Raw genomic sequence first — 26738 nt, forward strand, 5'->3', positions numbered from 1 at the left:
AACTTGCCCAGGTTGCAAAGGTATTAAATGGGAAATATGAAATTTAAATTTGGGTGTCGAACAAGTTGGGATGTGGGGCCAGCCTGATCTGGGTTTGAATCCCAACTCTGCCACTATCAGTCCTGTGACCCCAGACATAATACTCTTTGATCCTCAGGTTTCCACACATATGAAAGAGACAGGGTTTAATGTCTTCAAGACTCAATTTTGAAGTACTAAAGTCCTAGAATTCCATTTAACCCTAAAACCATAAGATGGTGATTTCAAAATGAAATGTCTCTAGCTGAGTGGGGCTACAAGGAGTGCTGCTTCAGAATGGAAGTGTTCCTTAGGCTTTGACCTAAGGTTGTTGACACTATAAACTCAGTCTAGGGCTGAAGCTGAAGTCACTTGATGTACTACTGACCAAGCCATTTATGACTCAAGCAAATACCATGAGAAGGGCTGTCTTAAACAAGGATGGTGTTGTGTGTGTGTATGTTTTGTACCTTTAGCGTAATGAGGATGATCACACAACCAGAAATAGCTGACGAGCTCAGATGAATGGCAACATGTAAACCTTGACCTAACCAACTGCTTCTCGCTCTGTTCTTCTAAGAAGTCAATAAAGGAGTAAGAGCCTTTAAAGCAGTTCCTATAAAAGCAGGAAGGTTGTTCCCATGCAGATTTGGAAGTTCTTGACCCAATTCTAATCTTTCAACATTCTGTACTTAGCTTGAACTTTACAAACCTTAGATAGCTGCACAATCTCCTATGATTTCAGTTCTATTAACCGAAGTTAGTAGAATCGATCACAAGAGGATTAGGTAGTGGCAACTATTTTGAATGTTTTTGACGGTGGAGAGAAATGTCTTGAAATTTCAGTCATAAGGGATTTCAGAACATTATTAATTTCTTTAATGTCTTCCAAATGAGAACCAAATTAATCAAAGCATTGCATTTAGCACTGGTACAGGATTTCACAACTGAGGAAAAATAATTGCTGACTTTAAAGTGATTTCCGATTTTATAAAATTCGCAAGGCATGTTAATGTTCCAGTTGGTAAAATCTTGTGTTCCTTGGTTCGTTTGTTTGTTTGTTTCTCTGGAAGTGGACTTTTCTATGTATTTCCGAATAGTTTTACTGAAGCCTGCTAAGATGGCTAAGATTTCTGCCAGTTTGCTTCACACCAAGGCAAATTCTGCCCTATATTTGCTGTTGGTTCTACCCCTTCAGGCTAGCCAGCTATCCTGGCAACTTGTGCTGTTGGCTACTCTGTACCCGGGTAGCATATCTTCATCATGATTCTGACTGTTCAGGCTTTTTTGTTGCCTTCTGCACCCTGGGAACACAGTAATTTATCTACCTTTATATTGTTCCAAAATTTCTAAGAAGTGATATAAATGACTATGTATAAAATAGATAAGCAACAAGGATATATTTAGGGCCCAGGGAAATAGAGCCATTATTTTGTGATAACTTTAAATGGAGTATCATCTGTAAAAGTACTGAATCGCTACGCTGTACACCTGAAACTAATATAATATTGTAAATCAATTATACTTCAAGAAAAAAAACCTCTAAGAAGCACTCACGAGGGAGCACGCAGGTAGTGAAGAAGTAGGAATACAGGCCTTAGTTGCTTTTGAGGAGAAAAGTAATTTCAAAACCAGTAACATTTAATGCTACCATTAGGCCAAACCAAGAGGGGCCTCTGTCCTGAGCCCCACACCACCACGGAGAGCCCTGCTCTGGCTTTCCTGTGGCCATGGCCCTCCCCACAGACAAGGAGTCCACTGGGCCACGTGGATGTGCCCTCCTGGAGCCTGTGTTTCACTCCTACCCCCAGACCATACTTCTGTTACCTGAGATCCCAGAATTCCCTGCCTAAAGCCCCAAGTCCCCTTTCAGGCCTGTGCAGGTCTCTCCCTAAGTCCACCCTTCAGAAGAAAGAAGGGAGAGCCAGTGCGGAGGTGCAGCTATTTGCAAAGGGCAGACAAAACCTGAACACTGGACCGAGGTGCCCACAAGCATGAGCACAGGCTCTTCACAATACAGGATAGGGAATGATACACAAGAGAAGTGGTCTAGGGGCCAAGGGTGGGCCATGGGTCAACTATGTCTATGTCACCATTTTCTGGCATAGAACTAGGAGAAGCCTAAGAATTTTAAATTTAAACCCAGCCTTCCAAGTTATTACCAAGATCTATTTACCAACCTAGGTGGACAGAACAGTTTTACTTCTAGTTTGATTCATAACTTTTAAAATATTTAGACGTAGGGTACCATAGGTCCTGCAAATGCTAGGGTTGGGCCTGGCAGCATATCCTTTATGTAAGTAAAACTATGGGCTGAAAAGAAAGAACCTTGGTGCTCTTAACTAAAGACAAGCTCCCACTGAGGCCACCTTCACTGTCTATCAGGAAAGCATGATGTTAATTTATAATGTCAGAGGAGTACCTATTTTGATTATACCACTTCCCTTTTTTGGGAAATTACTAACTGGAGAGACAAGGGTGGTGGAAGTGTGGAAACACGTTCTCTTTGTACCAAGCAGACCTTTACCACTAGCATGAATCAGATTTGAAGTGCCTGTAGGATCATCACAACTGGCCCATATACTTGCTGAAAATCTCTCGTACTTATGAAAGTATATTTTAGTATAGTGATGGTGAAAAGCAGAAAACAATTCCTGTGAATTGAGGAAATTACCCATCCCAAACAAGGACTATTTCTTTACCAGGAGGACCAGCAACCATCAACTTTACCTGTGTCTGAGCAAAAATACCAGAGAGACAATGGAAGGCCAGAGCCACTTGGGCTGGGCACAGGATGATAGAGCATGGCAAGGAGGCCAGCAGGGGGAGCTGTCATGCTTAATCTAGGCCAGGGAACCTTTCACACCTAGCTGACTCTGAGGCTGGGCTACCAGGCTAACCTGTTGCTAAGCAAAGAGCCCAGTGGTGGACTTTGCTGAAGAGGACAGTGTGCCGAGTTTCCCTTCCTAACGTCTACAGTGATCATTTTAGTTCTTGAAAAATGTCAAGAAATCTTGGATTTCTATTTTCTTCTCTTTTCCCACTTTCAAACACTTTCGGAAAACTAATCTCTCGTTGTAAGCACTTATGAAAACCCAACTTCATACGGAGGTTCTCTGAAATACTGAAGGAGTATTCTGGGGAGAGGGAGCTCTTCTTGGTCTAGGAGCATTATTTTCCTGCTGATATAGAAATCCAGTATGCCCATCATGAAATGAAATGAGAAGTTCTGTTAGTTGGTTGTCTGTCTTTCCATCATTCTTTTGTACTTCCTTCCTTGAATGAGTATTTTTGGGGGGCACCTATTGTGGGATTGTGTTTAGACCAGAGCTGTAAGCAAAACTCCATTCCCTGAAGAGGATGTGAGGAGAGGTTAGAGCCCAGAGCAAGCAGGGAAGGAAACCAAGCGGAGGAAGCTAATGAGCAGGGATCCCAGAGGGGTAGGGTTGCAGCCCTGGGCTGCTGAGTCAATAGGTGCTTTGCTCACATGCAAGGAGAGTAAGGAACAGAATGACAAACCAGGAAAGAGGAGAAAAAAAAATAGGAGAGCATCTACAGAGATAATTCTTAGGAACTTGGAGGATGAAGGTGTAGGAGAAAGGCTTTCCAGGGGGTCACTTTTATCATTTATTTTCAAGTTGTCAGAATTGTGCTAATGTAGAGGAGCAGATTTACGGCTAAAAGCAAACTGCAAATTCTAAAAACATAACTTTGATTTAGGTCTGGTCTGTGGGTGGGTACAGAGGCGCTGAAGGGTGTAATTTGTTGTTGTTGTTGTTGTCTTCTGGCAGATTTAGCTTTCCAACTGCAATTTGCTTAGACTAATATTCCATTTAGTTTGCATATTCTGAACGTCTACTAACAAAAAGTGGAAAGGGGAAGGGTGGTAGGACTATCAAGATGCATCCTGCAATGCAGAGGAAAGAAGCCTTGGAACAAAATAATGAAAGCTTTCATACCAGGCATCTGGTTTGTGCATGACTGCGAGTGTGCAGGCATTTGGGGGAGTTATAAAGTACAGACAGAAATAAATTAGTCCCTATTCCAAAACTGTCTATAAACAATTTATATGGTGAAAAATTAAAATGTGGATTGAACCCATTTGGCTATTTGGAGTGAGACAGCCCCACTTCCTACAGTTAGCGCTACCACTAGTTCTGATACTGGGCAACTTTCAACCTCTGTTTTCCTTATGGGTGAAATGGGGACACTAACATATCCCTTGTAAGGTTTTGGTGAATATTAAATAAAAATGTAAGACATTTAGCACAGTAGTTGTCACAAGACCAGTCTTCAATTAGAAAAATATTAATAAACAGTAAGCTTTATTATAAATAATAACTAATATAACTTTTGACAAGTATTCATTACACTTTTTAAGTTACTACTGTTCCAAGATTTTTTTTTCCTGCAAATGATTTCAACTGTGATATGCTTCATCCCTTTTAAATATTCTATAACAAGTCTATTATTCAACAGGTACATTTTCAGTGTATTCCCTAGTTGCACTAGAATAATGCTCACTGAAATCTATTTTTCATTAATTCGATTTTATCTTAAGCATCCATGCATATTTACAATGGTTGTACTTCCATCAAATGGAAGTTTTTCACTCAACTTTTACCCTAAAAGCTTGCCTGTGAATTATTATTGCTCTTCTCCAGTTTTTAAATTTTAAAGAGTTTTTTCCCCTTTCGCTCTGAGTGTATCAATTTTAGTGAAGCCAAGACATTTTTCTTTTAATGGTAATCCTTAAGAGTTCCTCAATTTTTTTTCCCTAAAAATATCACTAAAATATTATATTTTTAATATTGATATTCACAGCTGAGCAATTAAAGCAGCTTTTGGTTCCTATTTTTATTTCAGAAAGTTGATTACATAGATATAATATTAAGTCTAATTAAATTATGATAAAGACCATTTAAATATATTTAATACATTAAATATAAAAATGTTTGTCACAGAAAATCATTTTATGAAGCAATAAAAATTTGTAGATTCAGTGAATATATTAAGACTACGTATATTCTAAAGGAATAAAGCATGTATGCCATTAACTTCTAAATATCCTTCAAATAGTCATAAAATCCAAATAAAAGGATATTTTTCTGCTCAATTTTCCTGGTCAGAGCTGTACAGAAAACCTTATGATTTTTTAAAAAAAATTTAACAGGTGTGCAAACAGATGCAACTTGTTTATCTTACTTTATTCCTACTCTTAAAATGTCACCACTGCCAGAAACTCTATGGGCATATTTATAATATTTAAATAAAAATTCAGAAAATTGCATAAATCTTAGCAGTAAATACATTGTTTCCTTTTCATCATCTAGGCAAGACAATAAAACTAATAATGAAACTTTGGAAATGCAAATGCTTTAAATAACCTACTGCTCAGTATTAATGTAGTAGCAGGCTGACGTTTAGAAGAAAACTCATGGTGGTGATGCTGTTTCATTTGGGGGTTCCCTTACATGGTAGACTTCATTTCAACAACTGAAATGTCAGGGCTACAGGGAATGTAAAAATAAAACTTGTATGTGTGCATACTGTGTTTATATGTAAAACATGATGTACTGGTCTCTCTTGCCTGCTCAAATAATGTAAATAACGTTAATTTAAAACCTCATTTATTGAATTCACATTAGTGAAAAGATACATTAATTGCCCTCAAATTACTTTGAAAGGGAAACCTTTCCCTTTGCTTCTGGATCTGTTTAGCTGCCTGACACCTCTCCCAAATACAGCACCTATAAAGGTAAAACAAATGTCCAATAAAGTTTGTGACTATTTTTCAGCTTTCCCTTTACTGATTTCTGAACTATTCTTATTCCAGTCTCACCCCATCCTGCAGCAGGTAATAAGCATGGTAGATTAACTGCAAGGGCTTTGGTGCCAGGCTGCTTGGTTTCAGAACCTGATTTTACAACCTAGTAGCTGTGTGACTCTGTGTGACTGTGACTTGATGGCTCTGTGTCTCATTTCATCACCTGTAAAATAGATTAAAAATAATATTCACCCACAAGTGAATATTATTCTTTAAGTATTCCTATATCCCTTTAATTTTCCTTTACAGCACTTATCAGAATTTATAGCTATGTAGTTATATGAACATTTAACAAATATGTATCTCCTACTAAAATGTAAGTTCCTTGAATGCAGCACCAAAATCCATTTTGTTCATCACTATATCCTAAACGTTATAATGTTTGGTCCAGAGTAGATGCATAAGAAGTACTTGTTAAATAAATGAATAAATTAATTTTAGAGATAAGTCTGAGAACCAACAAAAGTGAACACGATTTGCCCAAGATTATACTACCATAAATGACAGAACTATAAGTAGAGTTTAGTTCTTCTAACTTAAAGTTCTCCATTATTTCCAGGCGTTAAACCTTCGATAACACAAATCATACAAAGAATCACGCAATTAATATTATGTAGGTTCTAGAATGAAAGGTGAAAGTAAAAATCAGAGAGTGAAGGAGTATCTAACGTAGTCTGGGGGAAATTGGGCCTCCTCGAGGAACTGATATTTAAGACATGAAGGAGTTAGAATGGGCAAGGAGAGTCAGGCAGAGGGTTCCAGGTAAAGAACAGTTTACACAGTGGTCCAATGATGAGAAAAGCTTGGTGAATAAGAATAGAGAAAAGACTACTGTGATTGCAGCAGAAGGACCTGGAAGAGGGAGGGTGAGGTTGATCAGAGAGACAGGGCCAGATCTTATACCAAGGAAAGACTTTTCTTCCTTAAGAAGAAGAAGAAAAAGCCACTAAAGGGTTTTAAGTGTGGATAACACAATCAGGTTTGCATTTTCATAAGATGATACTGACTGCACTATGGGGAGTTTGGGAAAGGGCAGACTTAGTAACTGGCTGGATATGCAGGTCAAGACAGAAAGATACATAAAGATGACGCTCACATATCCAACAGGATCGACAGGGAGGGTACCATTTACTGAGAAAGGACCATTAGTAGATAAATCAAGAGCTTGATTTCATTAAGGGTATAATAAATTCTCAATAGATAGTGACAATTATTATTGTTTTTGTGGTTGTTGTTACTGTTGATTGAAAACCACTTGCTGCAATTGAGGGTAATGGTGATTTTTATGGATTTCAAAGGATTTTGGCCTGCGGTGTTGCTCCCATTATATACACAGGCACTTCTGGACTTGAGGTTTGGAATGGGAAGTCATTTAAGGAGCTAAGAATGCAGCTGAGGCTTGACACACGAAAGCCTTTTTTACCTCCAATCTCATTTCTAGGGTAGGCTTAGGATAACACGTGAGAGATGCATGAGAAAACAGCCTTCCTTTCTCTTGAATTTCCTTCTCCTTTTCCCAAGAATCAAGAAATTTTAGACATGATAATATGACCATGGCCAACAGGTCTATAATGGCCAATTGGTCTATGAAGCATCAATGTTTTATGGGGAGATCAAGTCTGTAAAATTAGCTTTACTTGGCCTGGGCGGAATAATGGATGAGCAAAGACAGCTCAAAGGATTTTCCTATAAATTGGGTAAGGAGATAGTAAGCAAAGAAATCAAGAGGTATGCTTAGATCTTTGATCTTAGAGAAGGTATTTATACCTTATTTTCTGATCTAGACTTTATTTATATTATATCTTTGAATCATGTGGCAATCTGTCTTATTCATTTACATTGTTTACATATAGTAAAAAAGAATGTCAATTAAATCATTAGAATGATTAATTGGCAGTATAGACTACATAAGGCCATTTTAATACTGGTGAGCCAGTACTGCTTGTATTAGCATATGAGGAGGTCGCTAACACACTGTGTCACTGGCTCATGGCCACAGGCTTTGTTCCCTAGAGATGCAAGGGAAGCAGAGATCACGCATCAGGATTAGCCACATGGTGTTAATGAGAATCGCTGTTTATCATTATCCTGGTTATCCTGTTAAAGAGGTCCTGGAGCATATGAGGTAGTTGCCAAATGTGTTAAATATACCAAAAGGCATGTCTATTTCAGAAGTTTTGAGCCCTGAGTTAAAAATTTTTTATCATATTTAATCTACTTGCCAACTGGGCATTTTGCAACCAGGCATCTATAAAAGAACTAAGGAAAGAGGCACTGAGGGGAAGTCAAATCTAAGAAAAGTCCAGATTGTTTTTGGTCAATGATGAGGTCCTGCCTGTAATTTAAAAGCTAAAATGAATCTTGCTTAATCTCACACACACATAAATGGCATCATTTAGGCACAATCACCATTAAGAAACATACAAACACATATAGATCAGCATACAGCAAGGGATTTTAAAGAGGGAAAGAAGAATATTTTAACCAACTTTCTGAATAAAAGTCACATGTATTTTATTTATATTATAATACTTATAAAGGTCCTTGAGGTATTTTAATATATTTTTAAATTTATACCTTTACCATCATATTTATTAAACTAGGAATAGCATCTAATATTTATTTTTACTTTTTTAATTTAAATAAGCACACACACATAGCTTAAAAGTGAACATGTCTTCTTGACTGCTTTGGGCAGTAATATGTAACATTGCCTAACCTGGCATAATCCAGCAAAATCTGGATTCAATCAAAACCCAGTTCAATACAACAAAGTGAGCCAGGGCTGAATCATTTGTGCATGTGCATCTCTCCCTCATTATATTAACCAGCCCTTGTGTATATTAACTTTAGCATTTTAGTTTTACGACATGTTGAAAATACATTTTGACACTATCCAGAAATTAAGAAGAAGAGAACTTTTTTCCTACACCTTTAGTGATTAGGAGCATGGGTATGAAAATCAGACTGAATATTCAAAACAGGTCTCCACTGTCTGCTAGCTATATAACCCTTTAATCTCTCTGTGTCTTAGCTTTCTTCTTGAACCTCAGATTCTCATCTGTAAACAGGATAACGTAGCACCTATCTCAAAGAGTTGTTGTATGTGTTAAATGCTTTATCATACATAAGGGACTTAGGACTGTGTTTGGCACATAGTAAGTGCCCCCAAAATGTTAGCTATCATTTTCATCATCATTGTTATTATCCTTCATTTTGTTCTTGGGCACTTGGAAAAAGAGTCTACAAAACACATATTTAACTTTTTCCTCTGAGTTCCTAGCCCTTAGCCTTATCAGAAGCATCAATCTTTCTTATTTTCCAGTCAATAAGGATTTTTTTTAAATTGAAGTATAGCTAATTTACAATATTGTGTTACTTTCAGGTATACGACAAAGTGATTCGGTTATACATATATTTATATATGTATATATCTATAAACTTTTTTTCAATTCTTTTCCATACAGTTTATTACAAGATATTGGATCAAGTTCCCTGTGCTATATACAGTAAAACCTTGTTGCTTATCTATTTTATATATGGTAGTGTGCATCTGTTAATCCCATACCCCCCAATTTATCCCTCCCCTGCTTTCCCTTTGGTAACCATAAGTTTGTTTTCTATGTCTGAGTCTGTTTCTGTTTTGTAAATAAATTCATTTGTACTATTTTTTTTAGATTCCACATATAAGTGATATCATATAATATCTGTCTTTCTCTGTCTGACTTAACCTCACTTGGTATGATAATTTCTAGGTGCATCCCTGTTGCTGCAAATGGCATTATTTCATTCTCTTTTATGGCTGAGTAATATTAAGGATTTTTTAAAGTTCAGTGATTCTCAAGATTTTCTTTTACATAGACACCTTTATAGCATATTGAAATATTCCATGTACTTTCACATGATATAATCGACAGTTTTAGAACCTTTGACTAAGAAAATATATATGAACAGAGGGATTTAAGGACCCCCTGAAATAACCACACAGGCCCTCTGGGGTCCAAGACTCATTGGTTAGGAACCGTTGCTTTGATGATTAATACATTTAGATTAAAATAAAATTCAGATCTTTTTAGAAAGCCCTGCGGGGTCATAGCTCTTTTAGCCTCTCTTACCTCACCCATGACCGCTATGGGTGTCTCTCCTGTTGCCTGAGCAACACGATGTTCTACTAAGTAGAACATATACTCGTCGTAGAGCAGACGGATCAGGTGGAAGGAGCCAAAGCTAGCAGCACTGCGGAGGGTTAAGTCCCGAATAACCATTGAGCTGTTCCAAGAGAAAAGACACATATGCAGCCATTGTTAGTGAGCAGGATTAGAGTTCAATCTAATTTTCCTCTTAAAAGAAGTTAGAGGTCTAAAAGATTGGTACAGCACACAACCTGCCATGGAATAATTTCACTACTGAAAGCAGTTGGCTCAACTCTTTCAAACAGAGTGGTAAAGAGGTCATCTTCACTGAAACTTGACTAGATCCTTATTAGAGCTAGACAAATATTAACTGGGAAAAACCATTTTACTGTCATAGGCAAGTCTTTTGATTCTATTAAATTCACAAAGAGGTCAGAATTGAATAAAAAAGATTTTTGGAAGGCTGACAACTCATCACCATAAGAAAAAGCAACTCAAAGTGAAGGTCTTATTGATGATGCGTAAACACTGTGCCACTATCTCTCAGTGATAATGACCTCTGGGGTATGCTGTGAGAAATATATGTATTTGACCAAGTTTACAAAATATACTAAGCAGGGACTTCCCTTGTGGGGCAGTGGTAAGGAACCCGCCTGCCAATGCAGGGGACATGGGTTCGGTCCCTGGTCCAGGAAGATCCCACATGCCTCGGAGCAACCAAGCCCGTGTGCCACAAGTACTGAGCCTGCGCTCTAGAGCCCGTGAGCCACAACTACTGAAGCCTGCGCGCCTAGAGCCCGTGCTCCGCAATGAGAAGCCACCGCCATGAGAAGTCCGCGCACCGCAACGAAGAGTAGACCCCGCTCGCCGCAACTAGAGAAAGCCCGCACGCAGCAACGAAGACCCAACGCAGCCAAAAATAAATATTTATTAAAAAAAAAAAAAAATATATATATATATATATATATATATATATACACTAAGCAATGTTCCCAGATGTGGCAACGTAGAATGTAGGAGGTTATGTACAGGGATCCGTGCAAGTTCTGTTGGAAGGCAAATTTATTAAGTGATTCTAGTTCCTTACTGATTTCCATTAAATTAAATTAAGGTGATTTTTCCATTAGAAATAGCATAATAAAATCAATTAAGAAATGCATAACTTTGAAAAATATGAATGTTTAATTTATAAAATACCAAAATCTGAACCATATTGTTAATAAAATACTAACAATACACTCTATTATACTCAAAATGGAAGTGAGTCAAAATAAAATTTTGGCCTCATTGAAGACATGTCAATTATTAAGCTTGTCCATGCACTTCAAATCTCTTTAATATTTCTAACTTAGAGTCAGGGTAGGATGTGTGTGTGTGTGTGTGTGTGTGTGTGTGTGTGTGTGAGTGTGTGTGTGTTTCTCCTCACTTTCACTTAGTGTCCTTTTCTAGAGATTTCTGTCTTACGCAAACTAAAACAGGCATTATATTCTCTGATAGGAGGAGATAGAATCTCACAAATGTATGGGCTGATATTCCTAGGCCTTATTTTGCAATGAAGAATTGTAAAATGCCAGACAGATGGAAAAACAGAAGACTGTACATTTCTGTTTCATTTTCAACCTTATTTATATAGAGGCTAGTAATGTATCAAATTCTACACATTCAACTTGGCAAGTGACAGATCATCCTTGTACATCTAAAACTCTAAAGCCCTGGATTCTGATCCTGGTTCTTCATTAATTCACTATCAATCTCAAAATAAATCATTTCCATGAGAGTGTTTTTCCTTTTGGGTGAAAGTGAAAGCAGTACTTTTGGTCTTACCTAATTTGCGTGATTATTTCAAGGATAAAATGCGTTAAAGGTTGTGAAATAAACTTATGAATGAATAGAACAAGACTCAAATATAAGTGATTATGCTCCTAATACACAGAACAGGAGGAGCTGAGCTTCTGACTCTCATTTGGCTACGGCAGCAAGAACAGGTGTTACTATATGATGATGGCAGATGTCTCTCATTCTGTGGATCTATTTACTAAAAAGAAAAAAAGCATGGGTTTGGAGTTAGATCCATGTTAACCACTATGTGATCTTGATTGTGAGTATGTCATTCAATATTTAAAGGTTCAAGATTAGCCTGAGAGTCAAATGAGATAATGTATGTGAGATCTTAAGCAAAACTACCTATTACTACACTATTCCATATGTTGGCGTTAATAATATACTCATTATCATAAAAAGCAGTACTGGTGAATGATTCCTTAGAGTCAAATACTTTAATGAATACCTTAAGTTTGGAACTCTATAAGAGAATCACTAAAAATAAATTAACACTTTCATTTATATGTCAAAGATATAATGACAAAATTCTGTTATAATTTGATGCATGCTTTTCCCATAATTCAGTAACACATCACCTATTCATAAAAATAATTATTATAAATTTAATAGCTATTGAAATTAAACTTTATTTTCCTATGGAACAAATTTTAACAGGCAGAGAATCCTCTACTTTAAAAAGCAAAAGCAAAAACAACATAAAAATAACAATAAAAAGTTGCCTAACATTTTTACATACATCCAAATTTGATCATGTGAAGTAAATAATTTTGAAAAATTAAGTAATATGGGGTGGAATATTCACTCCTAAGTACACATCTCTTGCTGAAGAAAGACAGCAGCTATTTAAAATACAGCCTGGAGAAGACTAATGGCTAACAAGTATACAAAAATATGACTAATCTTATTCAAAATTAAAAGAAATGTAAACTAAAGGTAAGATACCATATATCATCTATTATACTATAAGACATTAAAAGATCAGTGTTGGAGAAGGTATGGGGAAAGAACTCTCATTTGCTGTTTCTACAAGCATAAATTCACAAAATATTTATGAAGGGAAATTTGGCAACACATGTTGAAATTAAAAATGCACAAATGCCTTCACCTAGCAGTGTTTTCTTGTTGTTGTTTTTACAAAATACCTTTTACTTGCAGGCTTTGGAGAGCAACCAACCCAAGACCACGATCCTTGATGGAAAGCTCGGAAAATAAGCCCTCATACAAGCAGGCTATCTCTCTCTCTGACGGTGTTTTTTTGTTTTTCTGTTTTTTAACATCTTTATTGGAGTGTAATTGCTTTACAATGTTGTGTTAGTTTCTGCTGTATAACAAAGTGAATCAGCTATATGTATACATATACCCCCATATCCCCTCCCTCTTGCATCTCCCTCCCACCCTCCCTATCCCACCCCTCTAGGTGGTCACAAAGCACCGAGCTGATCTCCCTGTGCTTCCCAGTAGCTATCTATTTTACATTTGGTTGTGTATACATGTCAATGCTACTGTCTCACTTTGTCCCAGTTTACCCTTCCCCCCCACCCATGTCCTCAAGTCCATTCTCTACGTCTGCGTCTTTATTCCTGTCCTGCCCCTAGGTCCATCAGAACCATTTTTTTTAAAAATATTCCATATATATGTGTTAGCATACATTATTTGTTTTTCTCTTTCTTAGTTCACTCTGTATGACAGACTCTAAGTCCATCCACGTCACTACAAATAATTCAATTTCGTTCTTTTTTATGGCTGAGCATTGTTGCTTTACAAAGCAGTGTTAGCCTCCACTGCACAACAAAATGAATGGGCCATACACGTACAGATATCCCCTCCCTTTTAGATTTCCCTCCCATTTAGGTTACCACAGTGCACTAGGTGAGTTCCCTGTGCTATACAGCATGTTCCCATCAGTTATCCATTTTATACATAGCATCAATAACGTATATGTGTCAATCCCAGTCTCCCAATTCCTCCCACCCCACCCCTTTCCCCCTTGGTATCCATACATTTGTTCTCTATGTTTGTTTCTCTATTTCTGCTTTGCAACTAAGATCATCTATATCATTTTTCTAGATTCCAGATATATGTGTTATTATACAATATTTGCTTTTCTCTTTCTCACTTACTTCACTCTGTATGAACAATCTCTAGGACACTCTCTAGGTCCATTCACATCTCAACAAATGATCCAATTTCATTCCTTTTTATGGCTGAGTAATATTCCATTGTATATACATGTACCACATCTTCTTTATCCATTCCTCTGTCGATGGACACTTAGGTTGCTTCCATGTCCTGGCTATTGTAAATAGTGCTACTATGAACATTGGGGTGCATGTGTTTTTCTGAATTATGGTTTTCTCAGGGTATATGCCCAGTAGTGGGATTGCTGGGTCATATGGTAGTTCTATTTTCAGTTTTTTTAAGGAACCTCCATACTGTTCTCCATAGTGGCTGTATCAATTTACATTCCCACCAACAGTGTATGAGGCTTCCCTTTTCTCCACACCCTCTCCAGCATTTATTGTTTGCAGATTTTTTGATGATGGCCATTCTGACCAGTGTGATCACCTATCAGTTCTAATTCTAGAAATTTACACAAATGAGCAAAGATAGTTTTAATTGCAGCAATATTTATACTAGTGAGAAAATAGGGGGCAACACTAAATATCCATTTGTAGGATACTAAGTAAAAAAAATGGTTCATTCATATATGTAAATTTATACAATAGTTCAAAGAAATGAGGGAGAGTACACATATAGGCAGTAACTGGGAAAGATGTCAATGATATAATGTTAAGTGCAAGAACTAAAAAGTATAACATGAGCCCATTTAACATAGAAACCATCTATATAATTCTTAAAAAAATTCTATCCCTAAATAAATGGGAATGTTTAATACTTTATTAGCATCGAGATAGCACACTTCATTAAAATAGTATTAGTCACCTTAAAAAGTGCAAATTTATTTCAATTTATCTGAAGATAAATGTGCAACTTTATACAAAGATAATCGTTACAGTATTTTTTTATAATTGTATCACAAGACCAAAAACCACCTAAATGCTCAAGAATAAGAGACAAATGGGATGTTTAAATAATGTATGAGACATACACAAAATGGAATATTGTGAGGACATTAAAAATTATGTTTCTTAAGATATGCTTAAGGTATAATGTTAAATGAAAAATGTTAAGGGAAAAATACAGATAATAAACTCTGATAAACAATTGGATCTCAACTTTATATAACACTGAAAGAAAACATTTTACCAGTAGTTATTTCTGGGTAGTAAAATTATGGATGATTTAAGTTTATTCTTTTTATAGTATTTGTATTTCCCAGATTTTCTAAAGTGAGTATATACTAATTTCATAATCCAAAAAATGTTTATTTTAAAAAGAAGATATTCATTGTAACATAGAAGAATCCTGGGCCGGTTGAATGTCAATAAATCTTTGCAGGGATAAATATCAGAGATATAGAATGAATTATATATATATTTCAAAATTCAACTTTTAAGGCTTTATATTTCCCTTAAAATAATGTAAATGACTAAGAAGAATATTCATACTGAGTAGCTTTCTGGTATTATTAAACAAAATGCAAAGTCAATTTTTTTATTCCAAGAGAATTCACGTTCATTCATTCAATAGATATTTATTGTGTTCCTACTCTGTGCCAGGGTCTTGTTCTAGAGCAAGTCAGACAAAAATTTGGTTTCAACAGAGCTCACATTCTAGTAGGACAGACAGTTGATAAAAACAGAGTAGATATAAAATATAAAGTTAGGTAGTGACAAACCCTATGAAAAACAATAAATCAGGTTAAGAGATTGGACAGTGATGGGTGCCGGCACTTGAAGTTAGGGTGTCAGGAAAACTCTTTTTGAGGAGGTGATATCTTGAGCAGAACCAAGACTGAAGTGAAGGAGTGAGCCGTGTGAACATGTGAGCTTTCCTGGCAGAAAGGAGAGCAAATACAGAGACTGAGGCAGAACTATGTTTGTTTTATTCCAAGGACAGCCCAGAGGCTAGTGTGGCTGGAGGACGTGAGCAAAGAGAATACACGGTGGGACCTGGAGGTCACTAGCAGCTGGACCATGTAGGATCTTATAGGCCATGCTAAGGCTTTTGGATTCTATTTGACAGCTGGGCAATCACCTTATTTCAGCATAAAGTACACATGTAATACTAAATTCTGTTGGAAAATGAAAAAAAAAAGGGTGCTGACCTTCAGTTAAAATATCTAGTTATTTTAAAAAATACTGATAAGCATGCTATGAAATTATTGTCATATGCTTAGAAAAGAATCAGTTGAATTATATTATTAATGCTATGTCTGCTTCATGCTCTCTGTGCTGGGTTTCTGCCCTACAAGCCAAGTATCAAATGACACAATTAACAGTTTAATTGGAAACCTATTGTCTGATTCAGACTTCTGTAAGATATGTTGCAAAATTGACTCCACTGAATTTCATGTTGCTAAGTTACCATGAATTCAACTCCTTTTAAAATCAGAGTTATAAATGTTAATTATTTTATAATGGATGAGAAATACCTTTGTGTATTTGTCTTTATAACTCATGGTGTGGAAATTGAAACATATCCCCAAACACATGATACTCAATCCACCTCTTTATGTATTTGGGGATACATCACACCCTTCCAAAGAAGAAAGATGAGAACGTCACACCTGTGACCACCCCCTCCCCGCTACCGTGAACTCTCTTCTCAAACAGTGCTTATAGCTGATTCTGAAAGACTATTACTTTTTGGAAGATTTATATATTGTTCAATTGTAGGCAAACTAGGTTCTCTGTGCCCCCTTTCAAGTCACTGTATCAAAGCTATAAATTTCATTCTTTAAAAATGGGATACTTGGTTGACCCTCAGGGTGACCCTAAGGAATTCTGTGTTCCGTTATCCACAAAACACACAAGCTGAGAAATGGCCCACTTAACTTCTACATTTCTGCCCAAGAAAGGTGGTGATATCTTTTTTCCACCTCCCAGGGAGCCAGCAGTAGCCATTCAAAGCCAGGTTAGGCAAGGAGAGACCCCCGTTTGGAGCAGAGGGTGTTTGCAGCAACATGTCAACTGCTGCTATCATGATTCTCTGCCAGTCCATTTCTTTATTTGTATGCATAAAAATATATACACAGAATTTTAGAAATTATGAGATTAATCAACTTCAGAAAATGAAGGATTAATATATGTGACTGCCAAATTCTTATTACAAAGCCAAAAACATTAAAAAAAAATACTCTGTAATTCTGCTTCTGTTTGTGAATGCAGTTTTCATTACTCAATATGTTCTTATGCCTCGGTAAAAAACAGGTCAGATTTTAGAGGCTCTTAAGTTTCTAAGCTATTGACTTCGCCTACCAGCAGGAGGTATGCATCTGTCTGAATATGCCTTTCCTTCTGTGGCACTGAAGTATACGCCTTCAAGACTGCTTGAAATGAAAATAATAACCATAATAGTGTCTAACAATAACAAGCCAACTATCCCCAACTCAGGGAGGACAGAGGGCAGGCAAGTGATGATCTACTGGGTTTGTATATCTGCAGAGAACAAGAAATACAAGTAAGTAATTTTCTGTCAAGATACCTGTAACAAATCTCTGTGGAGACAAAGGCTCCAGGAGTGTATTTCTAAAATGATATCAACTAAACATAGAAAAAAAAGTCCTCAGGAAGGAGTAAGGGTAAGTCTGATGTAATGACATAAGAAAGCAGTAAGAAGAAAAAAAAAACCCTCGCTTTTTTCTGATATAGAGGATGCACTCTGCTTTTGGTCATATAGGTTTTGTAACAACAGCTAGTATAACTTCTGTTTCATCATTCGTGAAGCACATATACCATCTATATGATTTTCTGAGGAAAAACAAATGGATGAAATCAACTTGCAAGCAAATGGGAAAATATCTGAAATCTTCTTAAGAAATGTCCCCAAATTAAAGTTTTGAACTCTACTATTAGTACTACTATTTCTACATCTACTTTGAGAATTATGTGATAATGTTTTCCAAATCTTCCCCATATATCAAAGGAAAACTCATATCATCAACACATTGCTCACTGACACCCAGCTCTAAACCTAGGACTGGCTTTAATGAAGCATATCAGTGGGTCACAGAGTTAGACAGCACCTTAATAAGGTGCTTTTCAAATCATGTGGACTAAAAGCACTAAATATATGAGAGACAGAACTGTGGAATTAGTCCATCCCCAAAACAAAAACAAAGCAACAACACAAAACTGGTAGACTTTCTTTTACTGCATTTAACCCTGGGCTAGACACTAGAAAACGATTTTCAGGATGTAAGGATAATTTAACTCCTAATTAAACATATACAGCGAATCTACACCTCTACTTCAGTTTAAGAAATAAGAATTGGACCAAATCAGTTGAGAAAGAAAGAAGTCACAATAAAAACCAAGCAACTACCATCATAATTAAAAGATCTCTGGTTCCATCTTTATCAAGGTGGTCAAAACAAGATGAAAATCCTGTAATTTGGGCTTACTGGGTTCAGAATTTCTGCTAGTCTCTAAACTCAGCTACTTCTTTGTATACCTTCTCTCCTCACAACTGCTTTGGACTCACCACTGAGGTCCAGATGATGACCAGTCAGTGGTATGTCCTGTAGTCACTACTTTGATATGCGTATGGTTGCACAGGAACTAAATTAGGGACTGCCTAAACCTCAAAGTAGACATGGCTTTCTGGCCCGAGCCAGTGAGGCCCCCATTATCTAAAGAAGCAAAGAAATGAACTCCCATCACAAGAATAAATTCTGGGGTCAAAAATATAACTTACCTAACTTAGCTTAAGAAATGGAACTCTGTCAATTCCATCCTATGTCATATATATAGTATACATGCCAACTTACACAGGTTCTGTTTTTAACCCCTGGAGTAGACCTATGGTCAGTGGTTCACCCCGACATTTGATATCATATATCACGTAATCTTTCTCTCCTGGGGTTCTTCTATGTCTAGAAAAACATACATTTATATATATCTATATATATCCTTTTAGTCAAAAAGTGATTCATTTTGTATTACTAGATTATTCGATATTAAACTGGCTATGCATTAGAATCACCAGGAGTAAGCTTTTTGAAAAAAAAATTTCTGATTACCCCTACTCCCAATCACTACTTTCTAACCACCACGATTTTGATTCAGTAGTTTTTGGGAGATACCTAGGAATTTTGTTTTGTTTTTCTTTCCACTAATTCTGAGGTGCAGCTAGGTTTGAAAACAATTGTAATTGATCAAATTAAGAACTTAACTAGGTGGTTCTGAGTATGCATCTGAACTGCCTGGACGATACTTTAAAAAGCACAGATTGCTGGGCCTCCCCTCCGCAGTCTCTGATTCAGGTAGATTTTGGGGAGGGGTCTGAAAATATGCATTTCTTTATTTTATTTTATTTTATATGTTTTTGGTTTTTTTTAAATTTTTTATTTATTATTTATTTATTATTTTTATTTTTGGCTCTGTTGGGTCTTCGTTTCTGTGCGAGGGCTTTCTCCAATTGCGGCAAGTGGGGGCCACTCTTCATCGCGGCGCGTGGGCCTCTCACTACCGCGGCCTCTCTTGTTGCGGAGCAGAGGCTCCAGACACTCAGGCTGAGTAGTTGTGGCTCACGGGCCCAGCTGCTCCGCGGCATGTGGGATCTTCCCAGACCAGGGCTCGAACCCGTGTCCCCTGCATTGGCAGGCAGATTCTCAACCACTGCGCCACCAGAGAAGCCCCAAATATGCATTTCTAATGTGTTTCCAAGCAATAGTGATGCTACTGGTCTAGGGGACCACAGTTTGAGAATCCCTGAGCTAGAGAAGAAGAAGAGTGGTGGTAAGGCCTCAAGAAAGAAGACTAAATAATACACGTTTGCCAGAAGGAGGACTGTAGTCCTTTTCTGACTGTTGCTAAACATATTATCTAGACTGGAATCTCAGATGTTCCCATCTGAGAACTTCTAGGGCTTTGAATAAGAGCCTTTCTTTTGCTAGCAGAAATTTTATTTCCATAAGCTTCCTGGTACAATTCCATGATGTTGTAATCATGAGTTGGGTTGAAGATAATCACAACAGGGAGTTTCTGCAAACTAAAGTCTTCCCTTCTTTCCTTTTTTCTGAGAAGCATGTACATACGTAATTGCAGAATAGGAAAAGTTGAGACGATACCTGTAGAAAGACCATTTTAGCAGAAACTGCCTGGCAGCTTTAGGAAAACTGGGTCTTCCTTCATAGGGTTTCAGTGCTTGCATCATCACATTGTCAAGCCATGCAGCCCACTGCTCCAGGGTGCTCTGCTGCTGAAGAGTCATCTTGAAGTCTGTTTCTAGTCTCTGAACCATGTTGTCATCACACTGACATACCCAGGAAGCCTGCTCCTGGGACAGTACACAGAAAGCAAAGAAAAAGTTCAACTCAGCATCTTTTCATTGAGTGTCAGCACACAGACCATATGCATAAATGGCAAATTATATTGAAAGCGTAAAACAATTAAATGAATTAAGAAAATGAAGGACTACTTGTCGGTTATTAAGGAAACTAACATCGCCTTTGTGCATGAAAAAGTGATGTGACATAAAAGTATGACTTGGTTTTTCTACATTAACTAGTCTGTGTGAAAGACTAAAATACATGATTACTTAAGAAAAACAGGAGCCTGAACCTACAGTATGCGGCGTCTTTCTTTAGTTTTTACTCCCTCTCTTTTTTCTCCCAATCAGATAAAACTTGAAAGCCAATTCATTTGAAAAGATTTAGGGTAAGTCAGATGGATAAATAGATTCAATTGGCCAAAAGTGGTCCCTCAGGATTAAAACAAAAACAAACACTGAATGATACAAGGTAGAAGTGTATGCTATATGAGTTTTATGGATAAGAAACTGAAGTCTCAAGGGCTATAGAGGCAAGGCTATGAATGCCAATTAATTCACAGAACCGAAAACAACAACAACAACAAAAATACTTTTGAGAAAATGTAGGAAGGCTACCTGCCAAGAAATTTGATCACTATAGTTTTCCTTCTGGTTCTGACAGGAAAGTTTCATGTTTGGTAATAGCAATGAAAACAGGAACTTTTAAAGTTAATTTTCAATGGTTGCCATAAGTTTTACAATGTTTCTAGTGCTATGTTGTATTTTAACATTAAAAAAATACTATACTCCTAAGGTCAGAATACAATTATTTGGTAATATAATATTTGAGTAAGGATGTGGATGGTAACATAGGGCCTGAATTAGCTAAACTGACTTCAAGCAATGCATTCAATCTGCGTGGGCCTCATTTTCCCCAAGCATAACATTAGAGAAATGAAATGTGACAAGAATTTTTAAACTGGGTTCACTGCGTCCAGATAATATTTTCACAATAGATTTCTGTGGAGGGGTGTCTGTGAAGGTCCTAATTCTATATCTAAAACATTGTGAATATGTATGTATTTTTCTGAAAAGTGTCTATAGCTTTCAATCTGTCTGTTCTCAGAGGACAAATTTATTCAGATCAACCATTTCAACTAAATAAACCCCTAATCTTCACCCTCTGGTTCCAGCACCTCTCCTGACCCTACAGACTTTACCTTATTTAAGGGACATTTCAACTGGGAGGTACTTCAAATATAAAATGCCCAAACTCAATTCATTTTATTTCTTCAGGGAAACCTAAGGTTTCTTCTACATTCCCAGCTGATGATACCATCTACTATCCTTCTTTCTCATATCTAATTAGTAATAGTCTTTCCAATTTTACCTCCTAAATATCACTTTTAAGTATTTTAAGTACACTACAATGATTATTAAAAATTGAAAATACAAATAAACAAAAAGGAACAAAATATTAAGAATATCTAAAATGCCAACATTAAGAGATAACTACAACACACTAACTTTCAAATTGTTCACATGCAGTATAGACATATGCATGTATGCTTGTGTACATATGTTATTTTAAAAGAGGCTCATATTATACATTTTACTTGATATTTTGCTTAGTTTCACTTCACTATATATGATAAATGACTTTCCATATAGGCAAATGAGGAGCTATATTTATTGTTCAGTGATTGAATTTGCTTCAATGCATAAATATACCATTATTTACAAAACCAATTCCATATAGTGACACATTTATGGTCATTCCAATTTTTTACTATTAGGAAAAATGCTGGAATTAGCAATCTAGTAACTACATCTTTGCTTACTTTTGTACTTATTTCTACATAATAGATTTTTCAAAATACACTGTTAAATGACTCCCAGAACTTTTATATCAATTTAGGAGTCCAGAAGAGCACCCAGGGAAGAATTTATGTCTCAAAAGAAAGGATAGGGGAGGTTGTTTTCGTTTTTTCATTAATGGCCAAGCATTTTTTTATTGTGGTAAAAAACATATAACATAAAACTTATCATCTTAACCATTTTTTTTTTAAAGTTTAATTTTTATTTATTTATTTATTTATGGCTGTGTTGGGTCTTCGTTTCTGTGCGAGGGCTTTCTCTAGTTGCGGCAAGTGGGGGCCACTCTTCATCGCGACGCGCGGGCCTCTCACTATCGCGGCCTCTCTTGTTGCGGAGCACAGGCTCCAGACGCGCAGGCTCAGTAGTTGTGTCTCACGGCCCTAGTTGCTCCGCGGCATGTGGGATTTTCCCAGACCAGGGCTCGCACCCGTGTCCCCTGCATTGGCAGGCAGATTCTCAACCACTGCGCCACCAGGGAAGCCCCATCTTAACCATTTTTAAGTGTATAGTATAGGAGTGTTTACTATATGCTCATTATTGTGCAATAGATCTCTTTTTCATCTTGCAAAACTGAAACTCTATACCCATTGTGGAAGATATTTCTGTGCATTGGTAAGAGGCAGGAGGAACTTACTGGTATCCTTGGAAGAATTTAATTTCATTTCTTAACATAAATTCAAACTCACTGCTTCCTAGGAAGTTAGTTCTTGCCAAGAGATAATGATCATCTAAAACTAAACTTAGAGAAGTAAAGCCACAGGACATTATTCTGACTTTTCAAACTACTTTATATTATATTTCATTTTACTACTCTTCAGATTGAAAATATACTAACAATAGAGTACACTGTAAATACTCCTGTGAAGTATATTCCTGTGAAGGAATTTGGATATTTCAATTCTATAGAGGAAAAAGGTAAGGATGAAAATTAAAGATATTATTAAGTTAGAAATAAATTATCTCCAAGATGATAAGGAGTCAGTAGCTTCAAAATTAGAATGTCTTTTAAATACAGAAACACAAGTATATGCAAAAGTTAGGTTATCAGGTCAACCAACCCAAGTATATTTAGCCCATACTGTATTTGGAAAACTATCCATTTACACAAAACAATTAGAAAGCAATACTATTGTAATGCTATCAGTTAATTAAAACAGAAAACCAATTATACGGCAATAGGAAAATTATCCTGAATGCATGAGGAAAAGATTTAATTAGAGAAGAATGAAGTGATGAAAGAGATTTATGGATATCCTGAAAGAAACATAAGCTCTTAGAGCATTAAAAATATTGACACTTACATGTGATTTCATTGTTTTAAATTAAAGTTCCCTTATTACAAGAGCATCACCCTATATGTGTCAGTCTTAACTGAGGTTAATCTCGTAGGGGCAGGGACTTCCAAATGAACAGGAGAGGGTGATGAAGGTGGAATGGGAGGCAGAAGACAGAAAACCAGGCAAAATGTGGAACAGAAAAGGAAAGAAAGGAGTTAAAGATAAAATATGCTAACCTGAGAAAGAGATTACATGTGAAAATGAACAGAGTTGTGAGACGTAAAATGTAGGGGGAAATGGAGGGCACACCACTGTGCTCATGGTCCTCTAATGAAAGGAAGGAGGTCTTGGAGGACAGATACTTAAGCACACAGGTTTCAGCACTAATAACTGTCACGTGGACCCAGAAAAACTTGGTAGCTGAGAATAAAGGAAGTGAAAGGGTAACCTCAAAGTCGGTGAGTGGGGGATGAGTAGTAGTATAGACGTATAACTGACCATTTATATGCAATAATGTTGCCAAGGCTGGCGTTTATAACCAGGAAGGACTCATTTCTATACATACTTCATAGGGTTCAGACACACAACTATACGAATGAAAATAATGTTAACAGAAAATTTTAAATCTTTCTCAGATATTATTAGGAATCATTCTTAAATATATTTTCTGTTATTAAACTTAAATTACTTTTTGAAAACTAGAAGTTGCCTTACCATTTCAACTTTTCTTAAAGTACTTTTAAACATATCTTTTCTGAATGAAGATTTGAAAAAAACATAACAGTATACATTTTAAGGCAATAATGTATGAACTCTTAATATTCCCATTAAAATCAGTTAATGTAAATTCCACTGAAATATGTAAAGTTAATGGATTTGTAAACGTGAGACAGTTTGTTCTTGTGGAGGTTACGTATTTGCATGTGTGTGCGTATGTGTGCTTGTATATATAAAAATATTTATGTAGATCTAAGAAAAACTATACACATTAGAAGTTTAAACCCAATTCATGAAAGTCAGAATGAACTTAACTAATTAACGACACCCTAAAATAAATCAAACCCAAATGTTACTTTTTGATATATTTTAAACGATAAAACTAGTCCAGAATTGTAGATTAAACTTTGTAGGAAATGGAGTAATAATTAGTTTATCTGTAAGCAACAATATTGTTTTTTAAAACAGTTTTATTGAGATATAATTCACAGAGCGAACAATTCATTCATTTAAAGTATATAATTCAATGGCTTCTTTCAGTATATTCACAGAGTAGTGCCTCTATCATCACAATCAATTTTAGAATGTATTCATTTCTCCAAGAAGAAACCCCATACTACTCCTTATCTGTCACCTCCCAATCTCCCCAGTCTACAGGACCTAGGCAACTACTAATTTACTTTTTCTCTCTATAGATGTACTTATTCTGCACATTTCATATAAATGGAATCATGCAATGTACGGTCCTTTGTATCTGATTTCTTTCACTTAGTATAATGTTCATCTCTGTTGTAGCATGTATCAGAACTTCATCTCTTTTTATTGCCCGATAATATTCCATTGTGTGGAATATCACATTTTGTTCACATAGTCATCAGTTAATGGACATTTGGGTTGTTTCCACTTTTATGTGGCTAATATGAATAATGCTGCTGGAACACGCGTGAACAAGTTTTTAGGTCGACATGTTTTCATTTTTCTTGGTATGTACCTAGCAGTGAAACTGCCATATCATATGGTAACTCTATGTTTAACATTTTGAGGAACTGTCATACTGTTTCCAAAGTGGCTGCAGCATTTTGCATTCCCATCACTAGTGTATAAGGGTTCCAATTTCTGCACATCCTCACCAACACTTGTTATTATTTGTCTTTTTGATAATACCCATTTTATTTTATTTTTTGATAATACCCATCTTAGTGTGTGTGAAGTCGTATCTCGGGTTTTTTTTTAGATTTAATTAATTAATTAATTAATCAGTTAATTTACTGGCTGCCTTGGGTCTTCGTTGCTGTGCATGGGCTTTCTCTAGTTGCAGTGAGTGGGGGCTACTCTTCGTTGCGGTGCACGGGCTTCTCATTGTGATGGCTTCTCTTGTTGAGGAGCAGAGGCTCTAGGTGCACAGACTTCAGTAGTTGTGGCACACAGGCTTCAGTAGTTGTGGCTCGCGGGCTCTACAGCACAGGCTCAGTAGTTGTGGCGCACGGGCTTAGCTGCTGTGCGGCATGTGGGATCTTCCCGGACCAGGGCTTGAACCTGTGCCCCCTGTATTGGCAGGCGGATTCTTAACCACTGCGCCACCAGGGAAGTCCCTCAGTGTGGTTTTAATCTGTATTTCCCTGGTGGCTAATGAATGAGTTTTCCGGTACTTTATTGGACATCTGTATATCTTCTTTGGAGAAATGTCTATTTAGATCTATGCCCATTTTTTAAACGAGGTTGTCTTTTCATTGTTGGGTTATAATAGTTCTTTTTATATAGCCTAGATATAAATTTTTATCAGATATATGATTTGCAAACATTTTTTCAATACTATAAGCTGCTGTTTCATTTTCTTGATGGTCTCTTTTGAAGCACAGAAGTTTAAAATTTTGATTATGTTCAATATTTATGTATCTTTTATTGCTTTTGCTTTGAGTGAGCCATGGACTGCTTTTTTTCATTGGTAACAATTAGCTTCATTATTTTAGTATGTGAAATAAAATATTTGTTGGCATTCCATAATAATATTCCTAAAGTAGCTATTTTTTATGTGTACTTTGACGTACAAGTGAGTAGTTTTATCATTAGGTTAAAAAATTATTCTTTCATTTGGATGATCAAAAGAGTCAGATACGTTGCACCTAATTCTTTTAAAATAACAAATATTTACCAGGTACCTATAGTAAACTCTGAAATAGAGTTGTTCTTGCTTCTTTCAAGGTGGGGCACTTTTAAAAACAAATTTCTCGTGTGCGTGTCATGGTGCTATGGGCTTTACGTATTACTAAATATGTAAACAATAATCTAAGATATGTGTTATAAAATGGAGAAAGTAAAGCCCAGAAGAGTTAAGTAACTTGCCCAAGAACCCACAGCTAGTAGATGAAAGAGTTTCATCTCCTGCCTACCAAACTTCAATGACTGTGGTCATCATTACTCTATTAATCATTCAGCAAACCCTGGTGACATATGTTGCTGTCTAGCACTATAAATATTAGCAGACTTTAACTGCAAAACAGAGGAGGAGTAAAGCCATAGCTGAGTAAAACTCTCCTCTTTCAGGATATTGTGAACCTAGATGTGCCTGTGAATTGATGTAACTTTGAAAAGAAATATGATGATCCTAATTAAGAAGAAAAAAATTGGATACCTTTCATTAAAAGACACGTTTTGAAAGAAAACAGAGTA

At 36.4% G+C, this 26738-nt stretch overlaps 1 protein-coding gene across 5 annotated transcripts in view; it reads right to left on the minus strand.

Moving 5' to 3' along the window:
- The window catches only part of RFX3 (regulatory factor X3), a 297517-nt gene that overhangs the window by 12159 nt on the left and 258620 nt on the right, over window positions 1-26738 (minus strand). For all 5 annotated transcript variants that reach the window (XM_068552215.1, XM_068552212.1, XM_068552213.1 and 2 more), the window contains 2 exons: window positions 20015-20223; window positions 9961-10114 (listed from right to left, as the gene is read on the minus strand). In XM_068552215.1, the coding sequence (XP_068408316.1) occupies window positions 9961-10114; window positions 20015-20223 (363 nt within the window). The remainder of the gene's footprint in view (window positions 1-9960; window positions 10115-20014; window positions 20224-26738) is intronic.

This window comes from Eschrichtius robustus, chromosome 10, assembly GCF_028021215.1.
Source record: "Eschrichtius robustus isolate mEscRob2 chromosome 10, mEscRob2.pri, whole genome shotgun sequence".
NCBI lineage: Eukaryota > Metazoa > Chordata > Mammalia > Artiodactyla > Eschrichtiidae > Eschrichtius > Eschrichtius robustus.